The following is a 12431-nucleotide window of genomic DNA, read 5'->3' as shown; positions in this document are numbered from 1 at the left end:
CCCCCCAGCCCCTATGTATTCATTGGATACAGCCTTCCTCACCGTAATGGATTCCTTGTGTGGGCCCCCCACCAGCTCTGGGCCCCTGGCACTTGCCCAGGCATGCCCAGTGCTGTAGCCGGCCCTAGTCTCAGCCCAGAATGAGCAAAGTTTTAACATACTACTTTAGATAGGACGGCCTGTACAACATGGCCGATTCCCTTTACGTAAACATTTATTCTGGCGTTAATGGACATGTCGCTTTGCTGGACTCTGATTTAATTTATAATTAACAATGGGTGATTTATTATGTTCTGCTCCTGACTTTCTGCCTTCTTAGGACATTGTGGAATATACGAGCATGGCCTGCGAAGAAATATCATTTACAGATGGCTTAGCCTTTGTCTGGAGGCAAACACATTGCCAACTGCTTGGTCTTTGATGATATTCTTCTTCTGTCACAGGTTGACTTTGGCTTTGCAAAGAAAATAGGCTTTGGTAAGAAAACATGGACCTTTTGTGGAACCCCTGAATATGTAGCTCCAGAGATCATCTTGAACAAAGGTCACGACATTTCAGCAGACTACTGGTCACTGGGAATCTTAATGTATGAACTCTTGACTGGCAGGTATGGGAATCGCCATGATAAAAATAGTAAAAGCAAATCGTGGAAGATTTAGGTTCTTGTCACTTTGATTATAGCACGGGCAAGAACTCGACTTGGCAGTGGCCAATGCAAGTTTAATTTATAGTTTATAAGGACGTAACAGAGACATTCTCAAAACCTTAATATAGTACTGAGCTGCGGTGCGGAGTAATGGTGCCCAATGTGCCTTAAAGGAGTTGTTCACTTTAAGCACATTCCAGCAAATAATTGATGAGCTCTGATTTACAGTTTTTCTAGATCTTTGCTTGCTGGCATGCAACACGAAGCTTTATTCTTTACTTCCTGTAGATAAACACCGGTCCATGGTCATGTGATGTTACACAGGTGCACAGCTCCTTATATCACAAGTATAATCAGAGCTGCGTGTGTGACGTCACATGACCAGGGACCGGTGTTTATCTACAGGAAGTAAAGAATGGAGCTTCCTGTTGAATGACAGTTAGAAGTGATCTAGAAAAACTGTAAAGAATTGATAGAGAAAGCATATTGGAAAATTGTAAAACATTTCATTACACAGACATTATCAATTATTTGCTGGAATGTACTGAAACGGTACAACCCCTTTAGTGTAAGGTGCTTTTTATGAAGCTCAGGTACAGAAATGTATTGCAATACTGGTGGTCGTAAGATATCCCTATATATACATGATGTAAAGGTCTAGGTATCATGAATTTAAAGATAGCCACCTAAAAGGTACCAGTCCCAATATATATAGCAGCCCAACAGGTCGTGGGTTGGTGTGATTACACAGGCTCTGCGGTTGTGAAGCCGGTTGCATGGGCTACCAAATTCTACCAAAGAAACGCCTTGGGAGAGGGATAATCATAGAGAAATGAACATTCAACTCATAGGCAACAGCTCTTATGGACATTCCTACAGTAAGCAAGCCAATTGCACGTTCTCTCAAAACCTGGAACACAGGCGCCACCCTCCATAATCCTCTACCCCCCCCCCCCCCCCCGCACCAGCTGCCCAACACCATGTAGGGCCCATGTAACTAATGTCCACTACTCATTGGCTCTTTCCCAAATGTTAAGTTGTGATACTGTAAACACCAAATGATCAGCTCAATGAAATGTTGTCCAGCCTCCGTCACGTTCAGTGGGGATTAAGGTCCCTATTTCCTCGAGTTGAAGAAGCTGATTGGCAAATAATGTACCATATATACTCGAGTATAAGCCGACCCAAGTATAAGCCGAGGCACCTAATTTTAACATAAAAACCTGGTAAAACCTGTATTCTTTTTACTCAAGTATAAGCCGATTTCGGGTTTTCAACACATTTTTTGTGCTGAAAAACTAGGCTTATACTCGAGTATATATGGTACTTTATATCCACATGTTTTCTTAATGGATTCAGTATACTGCAGATAATAGTAGAAATTAAAAAAATCAATTGAAAGGCTTTTGATGCGTTACCCGCTACCAGTCCATTTACAGGCCATACAATATAGGCCTCGTATAACGTGACCCATAAAATGATCATTTCGATGCCTTTATTATGCACAACACACAATATTCCTCTTGTTCTGTATAATAAGCTTAAGTACATTTTATAGCGGAGACGAGAGCGATACAATATCCATTAACAAGAAACATCATTTCCTCTTTAGAAGCAATAAAAGGGATGCGATTTCCATTCATTGTATCCATTCTTTATCTACCCAGCCCCCCATTCTCAGGTCCAGACCCTATGAAGACGTACAACATCATACTGAGAGGAATCGACATGATTGAATTTCCAAAGAAGATCACCAAAAATGCTGCTAATCTAATAAAAAAACTATGCAGGTGAGAATGAAAGCGCCTAGTCCAGTATATGTACAAAGCAGGGGCGTAATTAGGAGAGACAGGGCCCCATAGCAGATTTCATAATGGGGCCACCCCCTTCCCACTTAAAAATATTACAATCCTATATACACACACATTTATATACCTATGTACATACAGTTCTTCACTTATACACACACACTTTTATACACTCTTACACACATATAGAGCATATACACATCACATACACATATATAAAGTGTCATTCACTGATGTATAGCATATATACATACATACAATATATACACATCATACACCATAGACAGATACAACATATACACATCACAGATACACATTCACTCTTTAGTGTCAGGTCAGATGCCGGAACCCCCTGACACTGCGGGCCCCATAGCGGCTGCTATGCCTGCTATCACTTTAGTTCCGCCCCTGGTACAAAGATATAAAAGGAGCAGTAAACTGCCTGTGAAATGCTTGAAAAGTTTGCTCACTAGTAATGTCATACCACTCACAACATTGTTCACTATCTTCAAATTTGGCAGAGTTTACCGGATTTTATTGATGCGAATAGAGATTAGGGAGTGTAAATGTTATGGTAATCCCGGAACATTGGGATATATTTGAGCCGCTAAATCGGCAAACAAATCGGGACCAAAGTATCTAAATGTAATCTAAATGTAATCTTCCTTTAGTATGTCTAGGCAGTGCACTGCTTTTAAAAATATGTAAATGAGCCTCTTCCGATTTGTAATTATCCATGGCTCCCGGCCCAGATGGCTCCACCCACCGAGAGGTCAGAGAGTCGGTATGAGCAGTTCTCGTGCTATGGGTAATCACAGCATTACATCTATACACCCTGCTATGATCTCTTAGCGCAAGACCTGAAGTGTGGGCAGAGCCAGCGGGGTCAAGAGCCATGAATAATTGGCTCAGAGGAGCCAAGAGGCAGAGTGCATTTATATATTTTTAAAAGCCTTATTTTTCTGAAATAGTGTGCTACTTAGACATACTAAAAGAAGATTACTGCACCTCGTCACGGGACGGGGAGGGGAGCTATTCTGATGGTAGATGTCCTTTAAAACAGCAGCTAACACTTTGGCTGTCAATCATCTCAGAACGTAGTGTTAGGGTAAACTCAACACTAAGATGATTGGGATGATTGACAGCCATAACAGTAACCCTAACCCTAATGATAAAAAAATTGTGTTTTAGACGACTAGAGGGTTTATATACCAATTTCTAGGACAATCGGAGCAACATCAGTTTGGACAGATATTTATATTGCGCACACACATTACGTAGCGCTGCACAGATCTTGCCAAATCGGTCCCTGTCCCCAATGGGGCTCAAAATCTAATCACCTAACAGTATGTTTTGGAGTGTGGGAGGAATTTACAGTTGCAACTTATAACTAAGTAGCTGCATGTACAACGTTAGCAACGAGATATTAGATGGGCAAACCTCAATATTTTACCTGCAGGTAAGAACAGGTAAGAACATTGGGGCTCATTTACGAAGGGTCCGCGGTCCGCACGATTTCCGATTTGCGGTGCATTTAGAAGGGCTTTTTGTCGCACGTGATTGGATTTTGGTGCATCGGCACCGGCTTTCACGATCCGACGGATTCGGACAATGCACAGAATTTAACATCCCAAATTGTGTCGCAAGGCATGCGCTCGCATACACCGGGAAGAAGAAGGTGAACTCCGGCGGACCTCAGCGGGGAAGCGACACATGCAGGACCCCGGCCGCACGATCTTGGTGAATCGCGCCGGACTTCATCTTCGTCATTGTCTGCATTAAAACCCATGAGCGCCCAGCTCTTTATTACAAGCTTTCCTAGAAAGTTAGTGGGTTTTAGATTTCACTTTCTCCGTAGGAGTGGGCTGCCCTCTTCTGGTACTTGAGTGTTATTGCTAACAAAAAAATATGCTATACAGAAATATTGTACATGTACATTTTAAAGCAACTCCTATATTTCTTTTAACAGAGTATATAATAGCGTTATTAACAGAGGTTTAGTATTTAGTATTATAATATTTTTCTCTTCTAGGGACAATCCGTCAGAAAGGTTAGGAAACTTGAAAAACGGAGTGAAAGATATCCAAAAGCACAAGTAAGTAACGAATAATAATGACACTGATTGCAATTGTTCAGTTTATTTGTCAGGTAAAGAAGAGAGGAAGACGGCAATCTGAGTTTTGGAACGTGAAACCGGTGCTGGCAGCAGGAGGTTCAGGTGGCAGAACCCATAATCCAGTACATTCAATGGAGGAAGCCACAGCGCCCATGGAGTTAAATTCCAGAAGTCTTTATTTCAATCCAGGCATAAAAACACGATGTTTCGATTCATCACAAATCTTTAACAAATTATGTGGCTTCCTCCATTGAATGTACTCAGTTTATTTGTCAGTTACTAGTGAATTTGTAAGAGATATATTACAGTATCCCAAATGATTGTATTTCAGCATAAAGCATTTGATGTATCCATTTTTTTTGTTAATCTCTGCCCATTTTCTGCTCCATTTTCTGCAGACAGTCCTATCAGTGATTGCAACCGAAGTGATCACCTATTTGAAAGGTCATTAGTAGTTTAATCCTGGAAAATCCCTTTAATCCAATCAAGTTTGGGAGGACCGTTACATTTTTTGATTCCTACTGTTGGAGGAACAAAATATTGGCAGTTGGATTTATAGAGGTCAACAATCCATCCCCGCAACTTGTTTAAAAGGGATCGTGTTATCAGTAACTCATCCTGCCGCTCCATCAATTAGTGACAAAAAGATCCCCGTCATCCAGATTCACTCATTATGTGAGTGCCAGAGATGGCTGTACTTGCTCAGGTGCCTCTGGCAGTCCTAAAGTAATGGAGTACAGAATAGTGGGGGCTTCCTTCTAGCGATCAGTGGGGATCTGAGCAGTCAGACCCTTACAGATCACCTTTTTATCTCCTATCATTTGGATAGATGATAACTTCTAAACTTGGGACATCCTTTTATGCATTATCCCAGTGAGAGATAAGGGGCTTCAGTCAATGTACATGAAGAAGCACCAGCTCACCCTTTTCCTTTTTTAGTTTCCACCATCCTGGGCATGGTCCGTCCTACTGAGGGCTAACATATCATAGTAGAAAAACCAAACCCAGCTCAATGACAGAGTAGGAATGCCTTTAAAGGACATCTACCACCAGATTACTGGTGGTAACGTTTCCTAAATAGGCTGCTGGTTAAGTCTTGGGGATGGTGGGACTGTGTTTTACATGTAATAACCCTGTAAAAGTGCCGGAAGCACTCAGGTAGATGGTACCCCGAGCGCCTCTCGGCTTCCCCAGGCTTTAATATATTCTCGTTCCCCGCTCCAAGCCTACTCCTGCTCCCAAAGGATGAAAGAAAAAAACAACAGAGGGGGATGGCGCCTTGTGTGACAACACTTGGATAGAGGGTCAGGGGAGTAGCAAAAAAATTGCTCACCTCGTGGTTACTTGGCTGAAAGCAGTGTACAGTGGAAAAATATCCCCTTAACGGTATAACGTAGGTGGACACAGCAGCTCCCAAGCACTCAATCCGGTACCCAATGGAACCGTAGAGACATGTAGAGTAAAGGCAATATGAGGGTTAACGGGTGCGCTCGTGAACCACTCGTTAGACCAAGGAATGTTGCAGTAGGGTTACATAAACTGATATTTATTTTTCAGATAAAACATCCAAACGTGTTTCGGTTATGATACTCGTCTGACCAACTATAAAGTGATAATACATCAAAAATAAAATTAAAAATGAATATAATTAGAAATATAAAATCACCACAATAATTTTGACACTACAAGAACATAATAGAGCAGATTTACATAAAAAGATAATGTCAGACAAGGGCATAATTAAAATCGGAAGATTGAGTACATAAGGGTATTATGTAAATAACGAAAGTCCGGTGGATACCTTATGTCTATATCAATAGAATGAACTGATAATAGCACAATCAAATAATAATAATAATAATAATAATAATAATAATAGCACAACCAAATAATAGCACAAGTTATGCAGATTAAAAAATGTAAAGGGATAGTTGATGCCTACCTTGTGCTATTATTTGGTTGTGCTATTATTATTATTATTTGATTGTGCTATTATCTGTCCATGCTATTGATTTAGACATAAGGTATCCACCGGACTTTCGTTATTTACATAATGGAGTGTGCTCTCTCCTAGTTCCCCAGCCGGGAGCAGAAGGAGGCTTGCAGGGGGGCCATGAATATGTTAAAGTCTGGGGAAGCGGAGAGGCGCTCGGGTGCCGTCTGCCTGAGCCCCTCCGGCACTTTTACAAGTTACTGTTTCAGCAATAAAATCGCTGAATTACATGTAAAACACTGCCCCCTCATCCCCTAGACTGAATGAGCAGCCTAATTAGGACACTCTAGCACCAGTGATCTTGTGTTCTGGTGTCCTTTAATGAAGTTTTATGTGCCATATAAAGAAATTTGCAGATATCCACGTGATTGTACACAATCGTACACCGTTATTGAACTGAATTTGGAATAAGGTGCTTCGGTGCCTGGTGGCTATTTTTCTCCTCTCCCCATGCAGAGCATATTCATGATCAACAAGAGGGCCAAGCATGCATGTGTATGGAAGGGTCAAAAGAAATGGCTGTTAACCAACAACTACCTAAAGTGAAGGCCTACCGTGTTTCTGGCATAGATCTCTTTACATGTAGCTATTCTTGACTTATCCTTGCCATGAGTTTAGATTGCCTTTACATTTCACAAGACAGAACATTGTTATATGTGTTTACAATGTGATTTATTAGAAAGATAAAGCATCTCGAAGCATAAGACAAATGCCAAAACATAGAGACAAGTTCATGACATTTGTTGCCGCAGAGCAGTCATGTATATGATCATTCTGGAAGGACACCCAGGAGAGAAGACAAAATGTTGTTCTAACGTCTACGCCAAGAATGACTTTTCTTAGACATCGAATGTTGGGAAAATGATTCTTATCAAACAATGTTAACTGCATGGCCGTGGAAAATAATTCAATCTTGAGGCTGCTTTGACCTTTGGTCCAAAAACACATAAATAACAATTACGTTCCCATGACACTTCGGGGTTAGTTTTACCTGTTCACGTTCAATTTCTGGAGAATTTTGTCTTTGAACAGTCTATAGGGAAGATTTCTCTTCTCTCTTTCTAGTTTTCTAGTTGTCTACTTCCTTTTTTGTCTACTTCCTGTTTTTTAGTCTAATTTGTTTTAGATGGATTCTCCTAGTTTTAAATTGCACCTGTGCCTGTTAGCCTAACATCACTGCATAGTGTGGAAGGTTTTTTAAAAAGTCAGAAATTTTTTCTTTCTTTATTTAATGATTTTTGGAATATTGTCTTACAGCTTACTGGCCATTTTTTTTTGTTTAAAGGAAATCTACTATTTGCTTTTATACATTATGAACCAAACATACCTTGAGAATGCTGTAGCTACACTGATGCAGAAACATATCTTGTTTAATCCCTGAACCGAGTGGTTTTACTCAAAAAACTCCTATTTACAGTCTTGGCGAGACTAGAGCTGATGAGGATCTGATGAACCAAATCACTGATGACAAAAAAAGAAAAAAAAAATATATATATATATAATTTTTTTACTAAATTATATGTCTTGTTATGTTTTCCAGATGGTTTGAAGGCTTTAACTGGGAAGGTTTAAGAAAAGGTACTCTCACACCTCCTATAATCCCAAGTGTAAGTATCTAACCAGTTCCCATCCAGTCTCCGTGTAACAGTCTGTAGGCTCTATAACCATGTATTTTCATCATAACAGTCGAGTTATGAATGATATTATGCAGAAAGCTACATAGTGTATAATGGCTATTAGTCACCGTCTGGTTTCTATACAATGAGTCGGACATCCGCGAGCGAAGATCTGAAGGCTTTGTGTTTACTTTGGTGCTTGATCTAAACAAAGAACATAGAAGTCAAAGCCGGGTTCTCTGTTCTCTGTGTGTGATCTCCAGAAAAGTTCATAAGAAAGTAAAAGAATACATCGGAGAATAATGCCCTTTATTTGGTAGCAGTTTGGTTTTCTTTCTAGGTTACCTTGAGCTAATGAAACTCTATGCATTGAATAAAAGATGGTAACTTTCAATTAATTTACAATACTTGGAGTCTAGTTGTAGGAATTTTATAAACTTTTCCTCAAACGGTATGAAGATTTGGTTTTCTGTCTCCTCAAAGCCCAGAGCACATGCCCCATAGCTATGACCCTAAACTTAGAAACCATCCAAAAATGTATTATGTTTACATAAATCTACTTGATAAATGAACTAAATGTTCTTAGCATATGACCTTAAAAAGAGTTTTAAAAATGTGCTTAGTTGCCTGTATTTATGGTAAAATCTCATGCTGCTAAAATCGAGTTGATATTAATAGATTTATTTTTCTTAGTTTGTCTCTAACTACTTTTATGTAAATCCAAATAGGTGAAACATATAAAACAGCTTTTAATTCAAAAGAAGTTAAAAAAGGGAAGTTGGACTTGATGATTGGCTATAACGCCACAGTTAAAAAACAGGTGAAAGGGTCAATGTCACCGTTATTAGACCAGTTTAATGGGGCACATTTACTTACCCGGTAACGTCACGATCCCCAATCCGAACGGTCCGACGAAGATTAAGTCCGGCGCGGTCCAAGATTGTGCGCCCGATATCCTGCATGTGTCGCTTCCCCGCTGAGGTCCGCCGGAGTTCACCATCTTCTTCCTAGTGCATGTAAGTGCATTGTCGTGCGACACAATTTAAATGTTAAATCCCGCGCTCAGTCTGAATCCGGTGGATCGTCCAACGCCCACGGCCCCCAATTTATGTCGCGTGAAAGCCGGCGCTGATGCGCCACAATCCCCTTTTAAATGCGGCGCAAAATGGCAATCGTCGGAATATCCAATGTTTGTGCGGTCCACGCACCCTTAGTAAATGAGCCCTTATGTGTAAAGTATTCATAACGATATGACATATACTAGACTTTATGCAAAAAAAGGGGGATGCTTACCTAAGTACAAGGATAAACTTCACTGGGCAGATGTTCCTTTAAAAGGCTTCAGCTTAGATTAGATATTCCGGTCGGTCCATATTGGGACCTTGACTCGAGACCTCTAGTACTGCACAGTAAACGCGACTAGGTTTTTGTGGTGTCCCCTGACCAGCCCACAGGGCTGAACATGCCATGTTGGGACCATCTCCACAAACAATCAACAATATGGGACCTCGACCAGGTTAGCGGTTTCACAGGGTAATTTTGTTTTGCAGGGACAGGTTCCTGTCAGGTTATCTGATTAGGGCTGCGGCTCTAAGTCGTACATTCAGGGTACAATAGGGTTTGTTGTCAAATAGGGTGTTAAATCGATAGTCTCCCCAGTCCCAGAGGGAACACCCTTACCAAACTCTTTTGAGCACCATACATTTTTGGCACATACTCTGTATACACCTCTTACACAATTTGCACTCGCCAAATCCCCAACGCAAATCTTAGCTTATGCCTTTCAAGGAACATCCGCCTAGTGAAATTTATACTTGTACTAAGGTAAGCACTCCCCTTTTTTGCATACGGTCTAGTACATGTCATATGGTTTTGAATACTTGACACGTTTGGTCTAATAACAGTGATATTGAGCCAATCATTAGATTCATAATTTGCATCTTTTCATCAGTCGAACTTCCCTTTTTTAACTACTTTTGTATCATAAGCTAAGTTCTACACACTTCACATTTTTGGATCTACATATTCTTATAAGTATAGGTGAAATTGGTTGGGTACATACGTATCCCATCCACCTATCCAGTTCTACTAATAATTCTAACTACTTTTGGTCTTTTCTTAGTGACATTGCAATAGTTCATTGAGCTTGGACACGTATTGATCTATATGTAGCTCCTCCGCTGTTTGAAACCTACATTAGGATATGTTCACACAACGTTCTTTGTAGAGGATTTTCTGGTGAGAATTTCTCAGAATCTGTCTTACATTCTATTTTTGAGGAACGTGGGTTGTTGCAAGCAGATTCGCCGCATTGCATAGAACTAATTCTTTGAGCTTGGTCCGAAGTGCTTTATCATGTGAACAAGCCATGAGAAATACCCAAATTGAGACCTAAATAATGCATAAAAAATGTTATGGCAAATAAGATTGATAATTAACGTTCCATCCTCATGCCTTTACTTGCAGGTCGCATCCCCCACAGACACAAGCAATTTTGACAGTTTTCCAGAAGACAATGACGATCCTCCACCTGATGACAACTCAGGATGGGACATTGACTTTTAACGCATTTTTCTTACCTGCTTCTGCCTTGCTGAAGACAGCTTTCCTGAAACATGGCTGCCAAGAGAACAAAAGAAAGAACTGGGGAAGATTAATGCTCGGGGTCACCATGATGCCTTGATTGATGCTGCTATAGTAACTACAGTGGCATTAGGACTTATTGCTTAGTTCACAATAACCCTCTTTAACATATTTTTTTTTTCTTTTGACCTTTTAAGATAGCAGTCGACATGGTGGTCCTGAAGCAAAGCCTCATTCATAAATATATGCTTTCTAATATTGCAGAGTTCACAATTTACCTTTTGAACAGTATAGTGTAAAATGTATTAAACTTGTACATATTTTGTAGCTAGTACTATCCATAGGAAGGAATAATTTATTTCGGTCAAGGTTGTCCATGTTAGGCAGCGACACTTGGATCTTTACGGGAGGGATGTGCAGAACGGTCCCTTCTTTCTGCTGTTATACTACAGCTCTCACCATCGTCCGGCTGGCTGGGGATGATGGGATCGGTAGGTCAGCAGCCGCTGTAGGGTCGAAGATGCATGTGTCTCTTTTAAAGGACATCACCGATGACTTACTGCAGGTCAGAGTAGAGATATGTGGAAAATATTTATTAATGTTTTACCCCAGCTATGTCCTGCTGAAACAAAAGTCTCTCCTTCCTTTAGAGTTCCCATGAAAGTAATCGGTACCCAATCCCATGGCTGAACTAATATTCAGGGGTATGCAGCTTATTAAAGAGGTAACCCTATCGTATTTGACTTTAGAGATTAGAAGAACTTGAGGCTCACCATCATACAAAAAGTTGCTCCAAGATATCTAGAAGGTGCTCATGTGATCATCAGTATGATGACACCTTGTTGGGCGGGTGCATGCCTTCTTACAGGATGCACAAGATGCCCCCTTTTACTATGTATCCTTTATTTTAGAACCCTTTAATTTAGTGAGAGCTATTAACATCTCAAAGGGGTCATCTGTATCTACTTGATAATAGGCTCTATTCCAATGACTATTGGTTCAGGTAAAAAAAAAACATGGCCGCCACCAGTATGTGTACGCAGTAGATACATCGTAATAATCTGAACGGTACAAAAGTTCCCCAGTAAAGTATTGAATTGGACTTTTTTTTTTATTTCGCACTCATTGTGAGGACCACAATCATTTGGTCATTTTATGTTCTTGTCAATCCAGTTCTTGAAGCTATGGTTTTTTGTTTGTTTGTTTCTTTTTGTTTTTTTTTTACTTGTGTTCATGACCAGACTGAATGTTAACCTCTCTTTTTGTTAGATTTTTAACAATTCTATTAATAAAAAGCACAACTGTTGCATATGCTGTTGAAAATGATCATGAAAGGCATTGTATTCATTCATCCATCCTCATTTACAACATTGAATGTACTTCTACTACAGGTTCTAACTTCTCTCTTGGAAATGGACTATGATTTAAAAAAAAATGCAGGAAATTGTATACCAGATGATTAGAATAGTCATACAAATGGGCGGACTTTGAAGGAATTTAGAAGTCTGAGTCTACTGGTTGCTGAGCACTGTTGGTGGCTCGTGAAGTCTATGACAATATGTATCATTACATCTGTGGAGGATGTTGATTGTAAAGCGTAGATGGGTTTGTGTCCATATTTGAAAGGATGTTAACTGGGTTGTGCACCTGTCCTTCATAAAATGAGCAG

General features: G+C 40.1%; 1 protein-coding gene across 5 annotated transcripts in view; it reads left to right on the top strand.

The window, feature by feature from the left end:
* The window catches only part of PRKG1 (protein kinase cGMP-dependent 1), an 859223-nt gene extending 847135 nt beyond the window's left edge, over window positions 1-12088 (top strand). For all 5 annotated transcript variants that reach the window (XM_072130530.1, XM_072130529.1, XM_072130528.1 and 2 more), the window contains 5 exons: window positions 444-607; window positions 2314-2436; window positions 4487-4549; window positions 8104-8170; window positions 10646-12088. In XM_072130530.1, coding sequence (XP_071986631.1) covers window positions 444-607; window positions 2314-2436; window positions 4487-4549; window positions 8104-8170; window positions 10646-10744 — 516 coding nt within the window. In that variant the 3' untranslated portion in view covers window positions 10745-12088. The remainder of the gene's footprint in view (window positions 1-443; window positions 608-2313; window positions 2437-4486; window positions 4550-8103; window positions 8171-10645) is intronic.
* The last annotated feature ends 343 nt before the right edge of the window (window positions 12089-12431 follow it).

This window comes from Engystomops pustulosus, chromosome 11, assembly GCF_040894005.1.
Source record: "Engystomops pustulosus chromosome 11, aEngPut4.maternal, whole genome shotgun sequence".
Lineage (NCBI taxonomy): Eukaryota > Metazoa > Chordata > Amphibia > Anura > Leptodactylidae > Engystomops > Engystomops pustulosus.
The sequence above is the reverse complement of the archived record's forward strand: the minus strand, read 5'-3'. Positions and strand labels throughout refer to the sequence as shown.